General features: G+C 45.8%; 1 protein-coding gene across 5 annotated transcripts in view; it reads right to left on the bottom strand.

Annotated features, from left to right (window-relative positions):
• Positions 1-20962, bottom strand: part of PDGFA (platelet derived growth factor subunit A) — a 36871-nt gene extending 15909 nt beyond the window's left edge. For all 5 annotated transcript variants that reach the window (XR_006165860.1, XR_006165861.1, XM_032983657.2 and 2 more), the window contains exons 1-5: positions 19852-20962; positions 18621-18717; positions 11181-11285; positions 8889-9076; positions 1013-1139 (exon numbers count right to left, since the gene is read on the bottom strand). Coding sequence is in view for 3 of the 5 variants with exons in the window: in XM_032983657.2 (XP_032839548.2) it covers positions 1013-1139; positions 8889-9076; positions 11181-11285; positions 18621-18717; positions 19852-19914 (580 nt within the window). In the remaining 2 variants the exon portion in view is untranslated. The remainder of the gene's footprint in view (positions 1-1012; positions 1140-8888; positions 9077-11180; positions 11286-18620; positions 18718-19851) is intronic.
• Between the last annotated feature and the right edge of the window lie 999 nt (positions 20963-21961).

Here is a 21961-nt window from a genome sequence, read left to right as displayed (position 1 = left end):
ATTATAAATTGATGTCCAATAAAATCACAGCAGAGGCCTAACTTTGCTTTTATACAAATTCTAATTCTTCTGCTCTGTACATAGCAACTGAAGTTTACATTTGCTTAAACCAGATTTATGCCTCCACACTGGGTGGAGAGAGTACAGAAAACCCTTCCTTACCCAGCCACCTAAGAAATCCATCACCTTTGGGCAGCCTTCCTCCTGTATTTACCTGCCCTTCACTGGCTCCAATTTTGGGCTGGGTCTACTGCACCCCTAAATTCCAGCAGAGGTGCAAAACAAACTTTTAAGGCTGCCTTCAACTGAAATCAGGAGAAAGGGAGATGTCGTTCTACGGTAGTGGGATTCCTGAATATGTGTCAAGTTCTGCATTGATTGCACCCTAGTAGGAAGACCTGAGCTAATCGGTTTAGGTGGTTTTATGAAAGTCATACTGAAAAATAAATATTTTGCCCCATAAATCTTTCCCTATGGTAATTTAAATGTTGTCTTGGTAAGGCAAACTTAGGTTTAATGTGACGACTGACAATAAATTCTTGACTATATTTAAGTAAGAAAAGAACAGGAACAGGCAATGTTGTTTCAAAACTCCTTACTCTTGAATATTGAATTCATTCCTAAGTACTTTATATTCATTTCATTAATATTTTCCCCAAGGTCAAGTAAATCTCAGCCTTAGCTTTGTCTCCACAAAGTCTAAAGAAATTAGGCAACAGAGTTCACCAATAAGCTGCAACATGGCAACCTTTAACTTGGTTAAGCAAGACCTGAATACTATTGGGCATTTACATTTATTTACAGGCAAACCTAATGAGAATTGATACACTTTAAACTTCAAATCCAAACTCGTTATGCAGCACAAACCGTCCCTAATTTTGCATCTTTGACACACAGAGAAGTAGCTGGGAGCTTCTCTGATGAGTTCACTGGAAGCAAAGTTTGCTTTACTAATATGAAAGTAAGGTCCATATTAAATCAGAATTAATGCAAAAATAAAAGGAAAACATACCAGTTTCTTCTTCTCTATAATCTGAATTAGTATTTGATGATGTACAGGTGCATTCCATATGCTCTTCTAATCTCACCAGAACTTCTTTTAATTTTGGCTTTTTTCTAACATATTCCACTTTTGCCACCTATAAAATACGATGAGGTATGCACTGAGACACATTAACATAGTTATTGTTCGGAACTGAAGACAGATAACTATATACCTCTACTTTTTAATGTAGCCAAACCCATATCAAATGTTAGCATACTAATCATCTTTTATCTTAATTGTGCATCATGTAACTATTTATTGCACAGACTATTTGTTTATTCAAGTTCAGTAGTTTGAAACAACTTTCTTTTCCCCCGAGAGATAAAACAATTTCCCACTCATTTCGGTTTGAAGTTTTAAGCAACTCAGTTTTCACATATATCACAATAAACTTCTATACAGATTCAAATCAATGGTTGTTCTTGTAGACTGCCACTTTTAGCATGCTCTTCTGTACATGTTGACCACTGTTCTCAAGCTGAAGGTTAACAGTGAATGCATTAGGTTGGTTTGTAATACATTTTATAATTTACAAATTGGTGTCTTCAGAGCCCTCTGAATGTAAAGTGCTCAACTCTATAAAACAAGAATCTGAGTATCAGCTTAGAGTGCAGCAACCTCAATCCTACTCACTTCTTGCAATCACCTGGGACTTGTTCACAAGAGCTCCCATGCACAGTTTTTAGGTCCGAGGGAACTACCACTCGCAAACTGGATCCAGCCTCTGGCTTTTCTGTTGATAGCTGGCAGGTATGCTACTTCTCTCCAGTCCATCCAACTGCTTCCAACTGCACTATTCCACTTTGGGCCAAAGCACTGGCATCCTTAAAAAAAAAGTCTAGAGGGCAAGGAAAGGTTGGAGGAAGAAGTGTGCTGGAGAAGCTCTGGCTACATGCAGGTCTCTCATCTGAAGGAAACCAATGCAGAAGAGAAGGACGTTGGGGTGGGAGGATACTGAACACGGGGACATCCTAACCAACTTGGTGCCAGCAGCCAGGAGAAGAGGAACGGCGCAGGAGGCAGGCACACTGCTGTGCTGGGGTGCTGAAATGGGTTGTGAGATGCCAGGCACTGTCTTGTGCCAAGTGTAATGGGCATGATGGTCATAGCTGTGCAAAGGAAAACAGCATAATGTGGGCCCAGAGAGTGCTAGACAGTGTGTAAGGGGTCCAATGTTTAGTTTACACTTGTGTTAAACACTGCATGAATAGGCGATAATCATTTGCTTGAAATAGAAATCATGGCTCTTCAGTCCTACTAATGATTTATCTACCGTTTGACAGAAGGGAGACTGCAATGTGACTGTCCCAGCAACAAAGAAGACTACATAGTACAGGTATGCATTATAAATAAGATCAATGAGGGAGCAGGACAAGAGGGTCCAGTTGTCTCTACAGAAGTTACATAACAAAGCCATAAAGTCTGATCCCTCCAAAAGCTCCCGTCACTACCAAATAAAGCATCCACAATTACACCAGACTCTCCCGGTAATGGTTTACTTGTGTGTTTAGTGTGGATTTAATGCTCCAAATCAATATTCACACTATGAAAACCATTCCCTGTCCCTCCCAAAACTGGAACAACAGTGTCACAAAATGAGAGTGGTGGCTGGAAAAAAAAATACCACATTCCCAGTTCCCAGAAACACTTCTGGCTCTGTGGACACAAACTACCAAAGCCCTCTGAATGACAGTAACAGAAGCTAGAGCAAAATCCTGGCCTTATTAAAGTCAGTGGGAGATCTACCATTGCTTTAATGGAGCAAGAAGTTCAGATCTATATTTTAGTTACCACCTCTTGTGTCAACAGGATCTGGAGATGATTTTCATTTACCCGGCAAACAAAAGTTGCAGAAAGACAGACACAATAACTGAAGTGTCCACATGAAATGGTATCTTCCAAAACTGTCAGATTTCCATATAAATAGATCAAGATCTGGCCATGACATACAAGAACACTTTTGCTGAAAGATTACCTATGGGTCGAAGCAGTATGTCTCAAAATCGCCTATCAGAACCCAACTCCACCAAGCCTTTGAATGCAAAGATTTGAAAATGTATGGTACAACTGAGTCATCTGGCATCAAAGTATGACTAATCCTTAAAATTTACAAAAACAAACAATAATTAAGACACCTCAATCATCAGAGACAAAGAAAGAGACCCAGCAATCATGAAACAGCTTTCAGATCTGCCATGCTTATTACAGCTGTTAGAATAAACCACTCTTATTGAAAATTACACGCAACAAAAATAAACTGTAATCAAGCTTTTTAAAGTCTGTCCATGTTTTGTTTGGTTTTCCAAACTGAAAGATATATGCAGTTTCTGTGACTATCTGGTATTAAACAACAGTTAAAAAAAAAAAAAAAAAGTAGAACACTGAAGAATAGGAACATAATGAATTTATGCAGCAATTTAAAGCTGTTTTTTACTGTATTGTAGTTAAAATACAATCCAGCATACATTCCACTTCCCTACTTCATGCTACACAAGTTAAAAGGAATGTTGTTTTGTAAGATGTTGCAAATATTCGAACTGAAGCAGCACAAACCAGATAAATTGCTGTGCTTGTGTCATCTGTTAACACCTGCTGCCACACAGGATGCTGATCTAAAACGATGAAGGTTCAGGTCAGATTTTCAGTGGGTATAAACAGGGATAGCTATGCTAACAGCATGGGATTTGGCCTTGTGTTAGCATCTTTTTTCTGCTTTGTATTTTTCTCCCTGGTGTTTATAATGTACAGTTACTCTCAAGTGTATCACCAAAGGCTTTGAGATGGTCAGTCCTCAACAAACCCACACCAGCTTCTTTTACTTGTCTCTAATGCAACAAAACTAAAAATCCTCAAATCCTCCAAAACCACAAAACACCACTATATAAAAATTCTCTAAAACAGTAAAATAACTGACTACTAGCTTAATTAAATGGTGTATAATCAGTGGCACCATACTTGCATCGCTGTATACTATCACTGCACTATCCTGTGGTATGGTATGGAAGCTAAGTAAAAATGAAAATAAAATCTGATAAAAGTTTGTGGCCTAACGGAAACATCATGGGAACGCCTATTCCAGAGCTTCTCCAAGAGAGATTAAATCAGGGAGTAATAGTAGGAAAAAAACAAGACTGTAAGCAGAAGTGTCCAAAACACCTCTAGCACAAAGCCAAAATTTATCATAGGCAGGAACTTACAAAAGAAGGCTCAGCGCAGATAATTCCTCATAACAGAAAAATTCACGTGGCTGATAGCTAAATACAGAAATAAAACCAAAAAGCAACTGAATGAGGATGCTTTTTGGAAGCATCTACTTCTTCCGTATTACAATAAATTTGTGCGACACAATGGAGGGAAAGCCTATCTCCACCTTGCAGCTGTGATCCTTACAGCCCCCAGGTCGGTGAGGAAGACATAAGTCAACAGGGCATAAGGGCACCAGAAGGACTGAGGTAGGATCAGGGCTCCCGTGGGGCCTGGCAAGTCAGCGAGCGTTTTGCAGGACCAGAGCCACCGCGGCAGGGACAGGATGGCCGGGCTGGCACGGTGCCCTCCGGGACACACCACGCCAGCTGTTCGTGCCTCCCCAATTCAGGCAGGATGGAAAGAGCCTGGCAGCCACCCATCTGAAAATACCCATTAAAGACATCACCGGGCGATCCTCTGGCAAAATCCCTACCTCAGAAATTCCTCGCGCACAGTTATTTAGGGTAGGGAGAGTTTTCCCTGAGGGAAGCGAGGCCCTGGGGTGCACTGTCTTATCAGCTCCGGGGATGGGCGGCGGCTCTACCAGCCCCCCAGGGCAGGGAGAAGCCTCGTCAATGCCCTGAGCGCGGGGGCTGTGGCCCCACCAGGCCCCAGGGCAACGTGCGGCCGCCACAGCCCCGCCGCGGTCCCGGGTGGGGACGGGGGGCGCCGGGGAGCCTTGTCACGGCAGCGGGGCACGCTGGGAAACGCAGTCCCCGCGGCGCGGGAGGCCGAGGCGGCCGCGGGGCACGCTGGGAAGGCGGCGGGGAGGGGCGGCGGGGTGCAGCCCGCCCGGGCGCGGCGGCGGGGCCGCGGCCGGCGGAACGGCCGGCGGGCACAGCCGGGGGGTGCTGCAGCCAACTCGCTACCCGCCTCGGGGGCGCGGGGGGAGCGGCTGGTGCCGGGTCTCTGCCCTCCCTCCCCGAGCGGCGGCTGCCAGACCTCGCCCTCTGCCAGGTGACGGACCATGGCAGGGCTCCTCTCGCGCCCTGAGGGCACCTCTCTGGTTTTCCGCCTTCACCTCTGCCGGGGTTCCCTAGTTTCTCCTGTTCTTAAATTGACCTTTGATACCTGTCAGCTGGTCCTGACTGCAGGTCCCAGTGAAGCCACAGCTAAAATCAAAGTGCTGTTTATCCTAGAAACAGTCACTGAAGAAAAATGTTCTTAAACCTGCCAACATTACGTATAGTCATTTTACCTACACGTGCAATTTGTGCTGCAAGGCCTTTTTAACCTCTTCAGGGACCGGGTAGCTCAGCTGAACAACTCGTTCTGAGTTCCTGTGGTTTTTTAACATCTATCTCCAAAACCTCGCTGAACAACTCCCAGGCAACACCTGAGGAGCTGCTCCTGCATTCTCTCCCACTCCTTTTCTCTGCATCTTCTGCTCATATTAATTTACTGTCATGCACTAGGTTCAGTTCTCCCAAATGATCTCAACACTGAATATTCAGAAATGACTAAAGCTGGTATGGCTATATCTCAAGGCCAAGCAGAAGGCAAAGCTGAAGTAGATGGAGTGATTTAGCTCTTTTTTTTCTTAGTTCAGAAATCAGCCTTGCTGCAAACAACCATGATGTTCATCTTGGCTATTAAAAATCAGCAGTATAGGCAGGATTTGCTATATAGTACTAACCGGTTTTTGCTGCTGTGACCAAAAGCACTGAGAACAACATGCTCAACATTACAAAAAACCTCCTGGGAATACTCAGTTCAGAAACCCCCCCCCAAAATAAATTACGGTCTGGTACTTGGCAAATACTCAGTCTCTCTATGCAGAAGCAACAGAATCTGCAGATGGTACTGAAATGCTTTTGCAGACAGGGGAGGAAATATATCTGGAACAGACACCAACACCCCTAACTCACCAATCTTTGTCACCATTACTCTATCAGGGGAGAAATGCAATGTTTTCCTTCCTATCAAAGACTAACTCCCAACCAGTCTCTTCATTTCAGTCCAGTTTCCACAGTGCTGTACAGGTACAGCTGGCTAAACAGAGATGTCTTTAGGACATTTAGGCTATGCTCTCATGAGCTCTCTGTCATGGTGCAGGGCAAACTTACCTTTCACTAACCCACCCCATGAAAGGAAAACCTTAGAGGACCCTTTTTGGGGAAGCTGTTCCGCCAAGACCCCTGACTTGGAGCCTCTACAGCTCCTATTCCACAAGCCCATTAATGGTACTTCACTGACCAAAGGTCAGTGAAGGCGAAGTAAGGACATCCCCGAGCACTACAGCCTTTGAATCACGTCTCAAGAACGGAATGCCCCAATACAAGCACCTCCGCTGCTCCTCCCACACTGCCACAGCCGTCTCTTAACCTTGACTACAGTAGCCCTCAGTAAGACAAAGAAAACACCCTTTGCTTTCGCGTGTTGGATGATGCAAACCCACTTGCTGACCTTTCTGGATGAACATTTTTCTAGTGTGAATGGGCCAGCTATGATCTCACTACCTTGTCAATGAAGAGGAAGTGGGGAAAGCCTTTTCAATGTTCAATCAAAAGAGGGCTTTTATGCAGTCTGACATCAGGGGAAAATACAAGACTGCTTTCCAACCGCACTGCAGGAACAGCTGAGAAGGCTCTCCAAAACCACTCCCCCTACCTTTCCAGCGACCCTCACTCTGGGCCAGCTACTTAATGGCATGAGCAGACACTCGACTGAACATAGGATTGTCAAAAGGCTCATAAAACCATCAATTATATCAAAGCTACAAGAGGATCTGACTCTGGAGGGCATAAATATGGATTCTGTTCAGAGATTTCTGGTGTGACAGTGGGGTCAGTCTACAACCTTTACAATGAACATCCTGTTCCTGCCTGACCTCTTGTCCTTTTTTTTTCCCTTCTACTTAATGACTGTTTGGAGCAGTCTTGGAGCTTGGGGAAAAAAAAAAAAAAAAAAAGTCCTCCAAAGCTGGCTGACATATATTGATATTGCTGGTGGCAATATATTTACACAGCCACAAAAAGCAGCTGCTCAGCTGAGCCTACTTTTAGCTTGCACCCTACTAAAATGAATGCAAATCTAAAAGCACTGAAACTTATCAGTGGACTGGATGAGAAACTAAGATTTTATTAATGTGACGATACACTGGGGAAGCAGCCCCAGCAATGACATCCTGCAAAGCTGCTGCCAGTTGCGGAGTTTGCAGCTTCTAGGGAACCTCGGTGTCCCCGGCAGCAGGGGACCTCAACAGCCAAATCTTTCTCTATCTGTAATCTTCCCCATCAGTGCAGGGGTAGGAAACAAGCACAAGGTTGCAATGTCACACACAAGTACCAACAGCAAGTCACAATACACGGCTCAACTCTTTCTTGGGCATCTCCAACTGCTTTGTATGTATTAGTTGCAACACAGAATTAACTGGAAGCTGTATCAAATACAAAAGCAACAGCACTAGATATTATAACCCTGAGGCACTTTGCTGTTTAGCTCTTATACTGACTGGCTTATAATTGTAGTGCTTCAACCTCCCCCATTTGTTCTCAGGCTTCAAATAATTATTGATCCCAAATCTTTCCTCATTTTTAATTGTTTCTGCAAAGCATATCCCACAAAGGAAGGGCAGCAAGCAATTGTAAAGCACAATTATTTTTGGAAAGACTGAGGGAATCTGTTCAGATGTTTCTTCAGCTTATTTGGGTGTGAAAACATTTTTCAGATGTTCAGAAACGGAAAAGAAAAATAAATCCTGCTCAGATGCATGTCTGTGTATATGAAAAACAATCAAATGGCTAAGGTGCCTTATTTTGTGTTTAGGACATAGAGTGCTACATTAACAGCACCCTTCTCAATAAGAAATCTATTGCACATACAGTGATAAGTGTGTTGTGCTGGGCAATTTTACGTTCAAGAATGTGGTTTATTTTTTAAAAAATTCTGCTCTTAAAATACTCAGGGCAACAAGAACTTAGAGTCTTAACAATATAAATGCTAAGTGTAAGTCTAATCTACAAGCAGATGTAGATCAACATTACTTGTTTAAATACTGATAAAAATTAGAACACAGTGAAGCCGAATGAACATGAGAAATATTTCACGTAATATTTACTGGAAAATTGCAACAGGGATTTTGTCTAATGAGTAAATACAGCATGAAGCCGTTGAGTCTTCTATCCCTGGGGTAAGGTAATTTGAAACACATTTTTTCAGATCAAAAGTGTTATGTTGTCAAATATAAAAGCCCAATTTAGCCGGCATAATATTTAATTAAGAAAACAGCATTCCATACTGTGATTTATTTATTTTTTTAAGTCCAATGCCCCTTGAGTCATTTTATCTTCTTAACTTCAAGATTTGTGCTGTGCAAGATCATGGGAAAGACACAATCAACGTTATTTTCATTACAAAAGAAGAAAAACCTAAAGGGAATCCTGTGAAAATCAAATCCAAACCCAAGAGTTTCTAATGACCGAGTAACTTGAGAAGGCCATCTGCTCACTCAAAATGCAGAGGAGCATTGGATCTGGTCCTGCGGCTGTGAGGATGGATAATAAAGATCCAGGTCATACAGAACAGCCACAAGAATACCTGGAGTTTTCAGACTTAAGAGGAGCCTCTCAGGGCTCTGCAGCCACGATTCACTCACCTTGACACTTCTGTGATGTATCCGCGACGGCTGGCATTTCACGCTGCTGGTGTTGCAACAGCCAGTGCAACGTTTCACCTCCACGCAGGGTGGCCATATCAGGAAGTTGGCAGAGGTGGGATCAATCTGACTCCGAGGTATCTCATATATAACCGTCCGTGTTTTGCAGACAGCTGGGATGGCTTCCTCTGCAAGCACAAGAAATTCACACTTCCAGGTGAGCTGCTTCTCTCAGCTCAGAGCACCCAGATACTTTACAGCACCAATTCACGAGTGACATCCTTAGCCGGTGAGTTGAGATGGTGTTCTCAGTTCCCACTGCTTACTGACTAGTCGGTGGTGAGTACTTCTTGCCTACTAAACTGTGTGTGCTACCCTAGGGAGAAGCTTGACTCACTCCCAAAAGCCCAGCCCTAAAATGAGGGCTTACAATGGCTCCCAACATAGCTCGGAGCACGTACCATTAGATAAGACAATCCTGGCTCTTTAGAAGTGACAGCAACCCAGGGGCTTCTCCAGATTAGATGATCCTGTAATACAGCCTCCTAGTGACTGCGTAACAGCAGCTGTTATTTTACAACACTGGGGAGATTATTGCACACACACATTATCACGCAAACACGCAATACCTGGCAAATAGCACCACAGAAGTTGCATTGAGGATACTAATATCACACCCAAAGTGGCTAAGCTGGGAAACAACATGCACCAGCTTGACGCTTTCAAGTCTTAGGTTTCCACTTCTAAAACCTTAACATCCCCACATCAGGGAGTCTGGTCCATCTGCCATCCCAAAGGGCAACTGCTACTTTTTCCAAATGAAGTTAATCAAAGCTTTGTACATGGTAGGTTTTATTTAATTTGTTATTTCTTGAAGGACGCAAAACCACAAGAGTAGCATGACCAATATCCTGCTGGGCTCAAGTAAGGTGAGCTTGTAGGCAACAGGTTCAGCCACAAGATCATAAAAGTAGCTCTGTAGTGCTGCATGCTGCTGCCGCCGTGAAAAATCCAAACCATGTAGCATTCTCAACCTAGGGATTGCCTAAGAAGTCAAGCTGGCAATTCAAACAGTCCAGAAGATAATAGCAATTGCAGGGGCAACATGTTTGATTCTAAGTTCTCCAAAGGCAGCTTGGATTTTTTTGCCTCACAGTGGAAGCAGTGATAGCTTTGGGTTAGATGTGTCAGGGAACTGGAATACTGCCTGCACTTCTTCAGTTACTTCTTAAGTACAAGAAGTTCAGGCCTGACCTGTGCCTGTAACATGAAAATCTAGGCTTAGTTTTGAAAAAGATGCATTTTGGTTGGCTAGAGTGAAAATTCTTCTCAATCCCCAATGCAGAAAATTAATGGATCCAACACTGCAAGATAGCTAACAACTCCTACAAGTTATTGAGCATATCCAGTTCCCACTGACTTTTATGGGGAGGCATTCAACACCTTGCAGAGTAAGGTGCCAAGTGTAGCAGACTGTTTCAGAACCGCTGTTCTCTAGAGGCATTCAATGTGCCGAGTGCGCTTGCCAATTCACACTGCAAATCCATGCTGACAGCATGCTGTGCTATCTACTGCGTGCCACCATAGCTTAAAGTACAAATATATTGACTCTGAATAACCTATAATAGATAAGATCATGGATGTTTTCCACAGTCAAATGGAATGGTAAAACAGTCAGATCTGATCAGATGAACAAGCGCTGCGTAGAAATCCTATTCAAAAAATCATTAGCATCTCTTTCAATTTATATTTGGGCTTTATTGGGTCACCATCATTATTGTTTAATAAAGAACAAAATCCCCTGTAAACATGCCTACTACCCCATATAATGATGGAAATCAATGCCCCAGCGTTTCCATCAATGGCTTTTAAATTTTTGGATAAACTGTTTTTTTCTTGTGAATAAAGAGTCAAGCTGTTTCCTTTTGTGGAGCTTCTGTACTGAAAACTCTACCAACTGTTGATGTTTTTTAAAGCACACTGCTGTAGCTGTTCCCCACACTATGAATTATACATCGAAAATCACAGCATTTTCTAACCAAGGTCTAGCTTTCTAACATGCTGCAACAAGAAAGTGAATGTAAAGAATTTGTGCTTGTCTGTCTCCTATGGACACCCTCCAGAAGACAGCTTCTCCGGCAACGGCTCATTTTGTGCAAAAAGAAAGGCAGAAACTAGAAATGGCCTTTTTCCTCTGTGCATGTCACATTTTTCCAGTGAAATGTCCTGCTTGGCTGACCAAAAGCACCCCCTCTGTTTTTATTCCCTAAGTACAAATAGCTTGTTTCTTACCAATGCTTCTTTTTCTGCGAATGGGCACAGGACGATTCTCTTGCACATGTTTAGCAGAATGTACACTGTAAGATCTCAAGTTTGTTTCTGAAACATCATCATATCCTAGAACAAGAAACAAAATATTAAATCTCAGCTAAGTTATTTACAGCAGGGTTGCTACAGTGCTGTTCCACACATATAAATCTGTGCTGTTCATATGCACGAGACCAAATCCTGCTGCAATTAGTCTAATGTAACTCCTGTCAGTGCAACCAGAGGGGCATAAGGCAAGGAAGACAAGGATGATAAATGTCATGTATAAGCATACATAATTTAACTCTAATATCCATATTAATGAAAGGACCCAGAAACAGTTCACACTCTGTGACACAGAACCACACCTAAAGTAAAACAGTTGCATTTTTATGTGAAAGGCATAATACAACGTTTCTTACTGGAAAGGTGTAGAAATAGGAACAATAATACTTCACGTGAAACATTTCTTGTAAGTTTTTTGAAGTTCTGGTGTGAGGCTACAGTAGAAAATATGGTATTACACACCCAACAGTAACAATGCTGCCTCTGTAAATTTTCTCTCGCTTGGGCAGTATTGGGACAGAATCAAAAGCAAAAAGTAACTAGCGTGGGTTTCCTTTTAGCCTCTCTGTTGCAGAACAAATCCCCTGTGAAGTATCCTAACCTTTGGAGGGGCATCTGAAGCTACTGCAAACTCTGGGACTGCATCCAGGCTGTCTTGTTCCCTAAATAAGCCTACCACATGGGTTAAAGGGCCATGAGAAAAAGCAAAGATGGAAAACTTGGCATTTCATTTATCATAAAAAATAACAAAATAACTGCTCCAACTATTTGGTTTTGTTAAGTGAAGCAGTCCAGGTCGTGTCCCATGCAGTGGGGTTCTGAAAACAACAAGCACAATCTGCGAACAGGAGATCAGGAAGATGTAAGCACACTGAGGACTGCATACAGATTCCAATACACCAAAACTAAGAATTTTAGCGCTCTGCTGCTTGGAGTGCCCTTTGTAACATCACTGGATAGTTTTGAGGTTTCACTGCTGGCTCCAAAGAAAACTGTGACGTGCACTAAAAAATGTAAATGGCTATTACACAGTACTAAATTACCCCCTCTGCAAGCTACCAACATCCTACACACCTGTCTTCTGCACTGTCACCCTCCCTGTTTTGGGTTCGTTTTGTATGCACAGTTGACTGCGACTCTGGAACTTGTTTTATTCTCAGCTTTATTAGTGATACACATTGTAAGGGTCTGCTCTACAAACAAACCAACTCCTTTTCTCCTCCCTCCAAGAAATCCTGCCCTAAAGAGCACACAGCTTGTGCAACCACCTGCAGAGCTTGGTAAGACATGAAGACAGAGGAATCTTCAGCACCTCAGAAAGAGCTCTGTGCCCCAAGTTTTATCTTTACTTCTTGGAAAATGCTATCATAGGTAGCTAAGAGAAGATGAAATGGGAGGTCCAGGATCGTGGTAGTGCCAGGATCACTCACTGGTCCTGTCTTTTCCTTAGCATCTGAACAGATCCTTGTCTGAAATAAGTCAGTGTGAAACCCACACTCTCAATTTACCCAAATAAGTTGACTCCTACTTCCCATGTAGAGTGCTTGTGTCCTCCCATTGATTCGGATGGGAAAGTTTGGAACCTAACTGAATAGCTGACAGTGGGCCTTATTTGCAGTCCCAGTCCTGTAATGTAACACAGCAATGACTAATGGATTTTATTTCTGCTTTTACTGTACCTCACATTCCAGAAAACTCATCAGTGGGGTAATTGAAATGGCTTGCCTGAGACCCCACAGGAAGTTTGCAACTGAGCTGGGGAGCAGAGCCAGGTCTCCTGCATCCCATTGTGATGGCACCAGGCCATCCACCTGACCCCAAATGACGTTATGCAAAATGAGGATCCGTTCTGATGTTCCTCCAGCCCTCTTCTGCTTCCTAGCACTCAGCCGCCCAACACCTTAGCACTGACCTCCTTTTTGGCAGCTTCGAGTTGTCACAATCTCTCCCTCAATTTCAGGCAATGAAGTGATACTCAAAAGAAAGCAGCATGAATTTTTCTCAGTGTAAGATCCAAGCTAGGCTCAGAGCAAGAAGCATCTCTGTCCGCATGCAAACAGTGTTTAAAAAAGATTAAACACAGAACTAATGCCTCTAATCCGAACTGCTTGGTGGGCACAGACACCTTGCTGAAAAAAGAAACCATCGATGATGCCAGCTGTACGGCAGGCCGGAGCCACAGGCCCTAATCCCACATTCAACACGCTGGCATAGCTCCCTTCTAACATGACTGATTTCTTGCTGTCTTGTTTAAAGAAACTGGTAAGACTAAAGAAATAGTATGATCAGCTAACCAATATGTTAAGCCATGTGCTTATATATAACTGCTCAACTCAGCTGCAATTAGCCATATTCTATCATCATGTTTATAAAGCAAAATGACATGTCGAGGAGCATGTGTTGCTTATAAGATGATTTCTAAGGTGAAGAAGGCCTCTGGCTCATACTGTATCTCACTGTCTCACTACATATCTTAGGCATGTATATCATTTCATAAGTTCATGTCTCGTTGTGGAGGTTAAAAAAAGAGATCTACAAATCTAGCACAGCAGACTGCAAAACAAGTTCCAGTCAAACCTCAATGCATTATGCAACACCAATTGTATTATTTCTATTTACGCAGCATCCATTTTACTTTTTTTTTTTAATAAACAGAATTACGGAGCACATGGCTGCAGCCAGAAGACACTATAATGCTAAAGGTACTTGGTGTCTGCCTGATCCCCACAGGCATTTGGAAGGAATTCCATCTCCCAGTAAAGTCAATGGGAAAATCACTGCATTTCAAGCAATCTTTAAGTCAACAGGACTCTTGCCCAAGCAGGACTGAAAAATCAGAAAGTCAGCTTTGAAACCCACACTTGACTCTGGATGTGTGGCCAGAAGACTTTACTTTGTTAAAACAACAATGCTACAGTAATTACAAATAACAGTCTCTAGTTTGACTTTAAAGATGCCCGATACCTAATTTGCATCAGTTTTTCCCCCTAATGTACTGATTTAGGAGCATAAAGTTGCAGGGTAAGGATCTCTTAGGAAATGGGAGTTTGTGGGTGCTTAGCGCCTCACAAAATGAGGCTTAGATCAGAAAGCTTAGTAAGGTGGTTCTTAGTTTACCAATTAAACACTGCTTGTCACTAAGTGAAGATGGAGGATGCTGCATGGAGCCAGATTAATGCAGCTCTCTTTTAACATTTTGATAATAAAAAAATGTTTTCATGGCAGCTGATCAAGAAATTTCTCTGTAATCTTTTATGTACTGACAACATATCAATGATGGGTATAAAAACTCTTGCAATTAGCCTTGGTCGATCCATTAGTGTAGCTGAAATTGTTCTTTTTTGTCAGATTGGCACTTTTCCACTGGGTCATAGAGTATAAATCACAGAGTTCCTGTGACATTCTGCCAATATGTGATTACTCTTCTCACTCAATAAGCATGTGGAAAGCATCTTAAGACTACTGTTATTTTATATGTATCAAATTAAAGTTTTGCATTGCCATCTCCTTCCTAAACAATTTTATGTGAGATAAAATCCCCACTATATCCAGTCTTAACACAAACCCTTCTAGATGTTGCTTTGACGTGTATGAAAAAGTGTAGGTCCAAGACTTCTCGTACCAACAGCAGCAGTTTAGGAAATTCTTGTTATCTCTTTTTTTCAGGAATTCAATGTAAGGTACAATAAACTGAAATGGTCTGTCTTACAAATCGGTCCTAGAGCCAGAAAGCCCAAGGCAATGTCAATCTGTCTGTTTGATCTTCTTTCTGGCTGATGCAAAATATGCCCTTCTGACATCCAACTGCAGAGATAGATGTCATTAAGTTTTCAACTTTGATCTATTAAAGGAAATAAAAGTAGCAGCCTGCAAGATCCTGTTTTGTTTAAGTTTTTTTTTCCCCCTTTACCTAGATGTGATCAACCAACTGTAAAGGAAGAGGAGTATTCCCTCTGTCTCAGGAAAAACACAGGACACACATGGCAGATGCCCACCTCTCATGATGTTTAAGAGGTGCAAGAAAAGCTAATGCATTGCAACACCCTTCATTTGAGTGCCACACCAAAAGCCACAAAGTCAACAGAAGATTTTCTAATACATTGAGCTCTGCAGCAATCCAACACTTTTCCATGAAAGTATACTGTTAATTTAGAACACTTCTCCACCTAACAAAAGCTGCTCTGCTGGTTCTTAATCACAGGCCGTTAAATTCACATGGCCTAAGGTGACCCTGTCGTGGATGCCCTTAAACCAGGCAAAGAAGCACGCTCAGCCCTGCATTTCCCCACGCCAAGAGATGACTGGGGGAAAATCTGCTCCCAGCGGGAGGCAAACATAATAGGTGATGAAATGAACTCTACCTCCCACAGGACAGATGGGAGAGGTGAAGCGCGAGGAGAAAAACCACACTGCTAAGCCAAAGAGAACTTCACAGGCAGAATATAGGAAATGCCCCCGTTTCAGTGATTTAGTCTGTTAGTAGTAAAACGGTACTCTGCATGCTACAGCTGCCTACTTCCTGGGATCGTGCATGCTTTCTGTTTTAAATAGGGTCAGACTCTTCTCTCCGTCACGGCAGTGAAACTCCATCGCTGACGATGGATCCCAGTCACAGCAAATTAATGTAAGACCCTGTTTTCTGATATAAACAGAGAATTTTCATATTGCCTTTACAGGGATTTCTCTTTGAATCGGACACGCAGCGCTGGGCTCTGACAAATTGGCCTGGATTTTCTTTCTTGAATACAATGATAAGCTCCATGTTGGGTAGTGTTTTTCTTTAAGTAATACGCCAGATGGTCTGGGGGTGTGGTTTCTAATTTTATGAAGGGGGTTATCAGTCATCTCTGCGCTACAATATAGAGACCAAATCTGTCAGAATAGAAGAAAAACCTGCCCACTCTGACTTACAAAACTTACTTTTCCAATTAAAAATGTATGCTTTTCATTGCAGAAGAGAAAAATGACTGTTCTTCCTTCGTTTCCCACAGATTCTGTTCTTGTTACTCAGGAATATCAGATATTTTTTGCTTGCATGCCTGATCCTGCAAACTCTTCCCCTACAAGATCATTCTTAATTCTCGAGTCCACCCACTGAGTTTAAACAGGGCTACTCACATGCAGAAGGACTGGCAATACCATGCACTAAGAGGAGGGAGAAAATAATCACTAGAGTGTTTTTATTCTGAGTCTCACTTTAAGTCAGTTTATGCTATAAAACAGAAATATATCTACTGTACAAGCCCTCACTGAACTAGCCTTTCCCTAAATGCAATTACAGCCCTAAGGAAATACATTTCAGAAATCTCATCCTACCAGTGACAATGAGAAAACATTTGATTTGCTAATCCAAACTAATACTAAATATAGTAAACAGGCCCGGTCCTGTTTATTGAAGAAAACAATGGTAATTTCAATAAACCCGTAATAAGAATTACTCACGACAGTAAAGACTGCAGGACTGCCCAGAAAACATAAATGTGTGTAGTAAAGACCAGTTACTCTCTGCGAAGATCCAGTCCTGCCCGTGTAGCTCAGAATAACGCTTAGCACACGTGCAAAAGGAGCACTCACATAAGCAAGAACAGAGTGAAAGGCTGAATATTTTGTTTTTATTTTTTAATGCTGAGTTCATGTCTTAAGGCATTACTACTTCATGTTGAAATAGTAAAATATTTATGTGTCTTGTTTCTCTAATGGTTTCTAAACTGACAAACTGCACAAAAATGCAAAGACATGGTAAACTACTGGCTGACCTCTTCAATTTTCGGTCATGCATCCTCTGGTTAATTTTTGCCACAAGGTAAATAATTATTTTCTGAAATAAATTTCTCTCCTGCATCTACTAATTTATTCAGCTCTCACCATTGCTCCCCTTGTCTGCTTGATTCTCCTGCAATGGAGCCACGTGAACTTTTGCTCTCCTTGTAAGTGGTATTTAAAAATGAAGCATATGCTTGTTATGCTGGGGTATCTGGAAAAAATAATGTATACTGGTAGCTACAGAATCCTGACTCAAATGCAGAAGCAGCATGCAGCATTTTAAAATGCTAACGCTCAGATCCAGTCCTTCTGCAACAGCAGCCAAGCCTTCCACTGAGTTCACTGGGAAAAAGATTTTAGCAGTAGTGCACTTGTCTGATCCAAAACAGTCTTCAGTGGGGAAATATGTATTGCATACCCCCTCCCTGTTGTGAAAGCTTCTTTAATTGCAGTGATAAGCAGTAACGATGAAGCACTGCTCTCCAAAAATATTACACCGATGCCAACAAATCTGGTAATTAGTAATTAGCCCCTATGGTAAAGTGTTTTGCAAGAGAGAAATATTCCCATTTTCAGTGTAATGGGAAACCGTTTGCTCCCTAATCACATGAAAATTGAAAGCTATGTCTGTAAACCACGTTCCTAGTGCATTCCTGCTCATTAATACAGCACTACACAAAAAGCAGCGAGTTAAACCCTAGAAGGATCCTGCAACACTGAATGAAGGTGATTGAACCTGGCACAGACTTTACAAAAATACACAGCATATGGTTTAAAAGGAGATGGCCCAGTACCAATGCAAGCAAGAACTCATTCATTTTTCTCCATGTTTGCTCTTCAGAAAGATGCACGTTTCCCTTGGGCACATCAAAGGTGCCGGGTTTATTCTCTCTCAGCTAAGGGAAGAAATCACCAGGAACAAAGTGCATCAAGTGAAACCAAATGATAAGAAACCCAGTAATGCAGTGCTTCCAGGTCTGATTTACTGCTGCAATGATCTGTTTGAACTGCACGTTCTCACTACACCCATTTGCATGCCTAATGATGCAGAAAATAACCCTGCACTATTTTCTTTCGGAAAAAAAGTGTAATTTTAAGGGTAAGCTTCGTATGCAGGTTCCTGTTTAAAATCAGCGCGGATGGTTTATTTTCCTTTTAATAAAGCCCAGCGCTTGAAGAGACATGACTTCATTCATAAATATTGTTTCAAATATTTTAAATACCTCTAGGACAGTAGTTTAAAGATAACAGAGCAATGCAAGACCAACAACCAACCTGATGGAAATTCTTCTCCGCTGAGAGACGGAGAAGTCTCAAAACACAGAGGGTCACCGGGTCCCTCTCCGCCCTGAACCGCCCCCCCCCCCCAACCCCGAAGTTTTAACTCCCCATCGGCCCCTCGGCTGTCGCCTCCCTTTGAAATGAAGCTCCCCCGCCCAGGCTCTTGAAGCCGGGTGCCTGCAGGGCTCTCGTCCCTCGGGGCGAGGCAACCGGGGGCCGGAGCGGCGAGGGGCGAGCGGGGCGGAGCGGGGGGGCCCCCGCGGTGCCTCCCCCCGGAGCGGCGGCGCGGAAGGAAGGAGGACGGGACTAATTTACCTACGGAGTCAATCTCCAGGAGGCGCTGCAAGTCGCGGATGCTGTGGATCTCGCTGTGCGCCAGCCGCTCGATCAGCTCCTGCGGGATCTCGGCCTCCTTTCAAAGAGACACACACACCACACCGCGGGTCACCGCGCAGCCCCGCGCAGCGCTCCCCCCACCCCTCCTCACACCCCCACCCCCGGCAGCGGGGATTTAGCTCTTCGGGGCTGGGGGCGCGGAGGGGGTCGGGGGCTTTTAGGGAGGGGGCAGGTGGATGTGTTTGGACTAAGCAGGGGGAAAATCCACACGCAACCCCACCGCCCCCAGCTCCACCGGGCGCTGGAGCCCTCCCCGCCGCCCCCGCCTGCGCGCCCGCGGAGGTTGCGCGCCGAACTGCGCCACGGCTCGGGCGGTCGGGCAGCGCCGCGGGGCTCCGAAACCCCCTCGGTGGCTGGAAACCCACCACGAACTTCGCCCGAGCGGGCGGGAAGTCCGCGGCTCCCCAGCTCCCTCCCCGCCACCCTCCCAGCGCCCACGGCGCGGCTCCCAGTGCCGAGCAGACCCGGTCCCGGGAAAAAGTTACCGTGGCCGTGCAGCGCCGAGCACCGCGCTCGCCCCGACCAGGGCCACCTGTAGCAACCCCACGACGCGGGTCCGCGCCCCGCTCCGTCCCCGAGCGACCGTGTGCGGGTGGGGGGATGCGGGGGGGGGCTCCCCGCCCGCTCCGAGCCGGGTGATCGTCAAAAACCGCCGGGCGGTGTTGGGTTGGGTTTGGTTGGCTTTTTTTTTTTTTGGGGGGGGGGGAGGGGTGGGGGGTGGGGAGGGTATTCAACCAACTTCTGCCCGCGGCACTAACGGGGCCCGCGGTGTGTGCAGCGCCGTGCACCGCGGGGGCGGCCGCTGCCCGGCGGCTCCGCACACCGCTCTGACTGCAAACAGCCACAGCCCGTTTGCACCCGCGGGGCCTGAATATATATATAATATATACTATATAGAGTACATATATAATTTTGAAAGGCAGCCCGCAGCCCCAGAGCGGAATGCATGGTCATTCCCCTTCGTTTCTGGCGTGCACGAAATGGCAACTTGCTCTGTGCCTCGGCCGCGCAGGGGCTGGGGCAGGGCGAGCGCTCCAGGGCGCGGAGATGCCCGCGGAGCCCAGGTGGGCAGCCCGCTCCCCCGTGCCCTCCGCCACCGGCTCGCCCCGACCCCCGGGGCCCGAGGGCGCGGGAACCCGCTCGCACCTACCTCGGAGAAGGTAAAGGACAGGTAGCCAAAACCTATCAGCAAAACGCAAGCCCAGGTCCTCATCGCGGGCTAGTGCACTTTAGACACCGAGGGAAGGCAACGCTGATGGAGAGGAGCTGCAGGCCGGCTCCTGCCGCGCAGAAATTCAGTACCATCCCTCAGGGGAAAGGCAGCGGGGTGGCTCGGGGGTCCTCCGCATCCAGGGTGGGTCGGGGCCGCCCGGGGCGGCGGCGCTTGAATTCCGGCGCTGCCGCTGTTTGTACGTTCCCCTCGCTACGGGAGCGCGGCTGTTCTCCTTTCTGCTGCTCTCGCTCGCTCCTCTTGGCTCTTAGGACTAGACCAGCCGGTAGTTCTGCATATTTGCTTAGATCAGACCAAAGTGAAACCCAAGGAGTCGATCCGGAGCGCAGCCGAAACGCCCATCACCTGTCTGGGGCGGCGGGCCCCCCTCGCAGCGGGCGGCGCTGGGGCCGCCTCCCCCCGCCGCCGCGGCCTCCCGCTCCGCGCCGGGACTCGGGGATTTCGCTATTTGCCGGCTTCTCCGCCACCCCGCTGTGCTTGCCCTCCACCCTCTCCCCCTTTCGCAAAAAGAGGCGGGGGGGGGGGGTAGGGGGGAGCGGGAGGGGTGTTTAAAAAAAAAAATCTTTATTGATATGGATCGAAATGTTTCTCTTGCTGAGAATGGTCCCGCTTGCCTCCCCGGCTGGGGTGAGGCTAAAAATAATAATTAATAGCAGTGATAAATCGGAGCAATATTGCAAGATCTCGCGGGCTGCCTTGGTGCAGTTCCTTCTCCACTTTGCACGGGAGGAAAAAAAGAGAGCAGTAGGAGGAGGAAGGGGAAAAAAAAATATATATATATGTATGCAAGAAGGTTTAAATCCCAAGGGGATCGGAGACGGACTGAAACTCCTGGCTGGAGGGAGGGAAGACTCCGGGCTCGCTCCGAAGCGGTGGCCTGTCTGGAGCGTGGCCGGGGCGAGGAGCAGCATATACCGCTCCCCGCCCGCCGTGCGCCGCCCCCGTCCCTCCTCCCGGCACTCCCGGCACCAAACCCCCAAACAACAAGTAGTGGGGGAGCCGCCAGCTGCAGCCCCTGCTCCTGCGAGAGGGGCTCTGCCCACATGGAAGGAAGAAAAAGAAAAGAAAAAAAAAAAAAAAAAAAAAGGCAAAAAGGAGTCGGAGGAGGGGCCGGAGGAGCCGGGGGGAGCGGGGCCGCCACCCCGGCCCTCTGCGGCACTGGGGCGGGGGAGGGCTGGGAGCTGCTGCGCAACAGCCGCCGCGTAACCTTACGGGATCCACCTTGTGCCCCTGCCTTTTATGTAAGGCGGATCAGATCGCCATGACCACGGAGGGTTTGGGTGGGTTTTTTATCGTTGTTTTTTTTTTTTTTTTTTTTTTTGGGGGGGGGGGGTGCTTTTTACAGAAGGGGAGGGGCAGAGCGGCGGTGGGTTGTGTTGTGGCGGTGGTTTATTTTTCCTTAACGTAGCTTCGCTGCTCTTGCAGCGCAGCATTCACTGCAAAGCAGAACACCCCCCCTCCCCTTAAGAAATACTAAAGCAACCCCCCAAAATAAAAAGCAGTTTGGAGGGGGTGGGGGCGCCCTCCGCCCTGCGGCACCTGGCTGCGGCATACGCGGGCGCGGGGCTCCCCACCGCGGCCGCGGACCCGCGGCTCCCCGGGGCTCCTCCGCGGCTCCTCCGCAGCCGGCCGCGACCCCCCCTCCGCGGCAGCGGAGCGGCGGGGCCGGGCCCGGGCGGGGGCAGCTCGCTCGCATTTCGCATCCTCCCGCCCCGGCGCCCCGGCGAGAAAATGCCCCTTTTCCCCGGCGCAGATTGGCACAAGGTGCCTGCTGCACCCTGACATCTCCCTGAACTCATTGTGATTTAAATAACAGCCCTTTTCTCATCTAAACAAAGCATCTTAATAGCAGATGCAAAGAATTCAGCTCATCTGAAAATCCAATAGCATTTAAGTGGATTAACTGCAATAACACAACTGAGGAGTGATACTATCCTTCATGGAAGACAATAGACTGTAAATGCACAGCCAGGGAGACTTATCCTTTCATCTCTGAATTTCCTTCAGCATTTCAAAAGCGAATGCTTTC

The sequence above is a fragment of the Tyto alba genome, unplaced genomic scaffold (assembly GCF_018691265.1).
Source record: "Tyto alba isolate M040663 unplaced genomic scaffold, T.alba_DEE_v4.0 Super-Scaffold_28, whole genome shotgun sequence".
Taxonomy (NCBI): domain Eukaryota; kingdom Metazoa; phylum Chordata; class Aves; order Strigiformes; family Tytonidae; genus Tyto; species Tyto alba.
The sequence above is the reverse complement of the archived record's forward strand: the minus strand, read 5'-3'. Positions and strand labels throughout refer to the sequence as shown.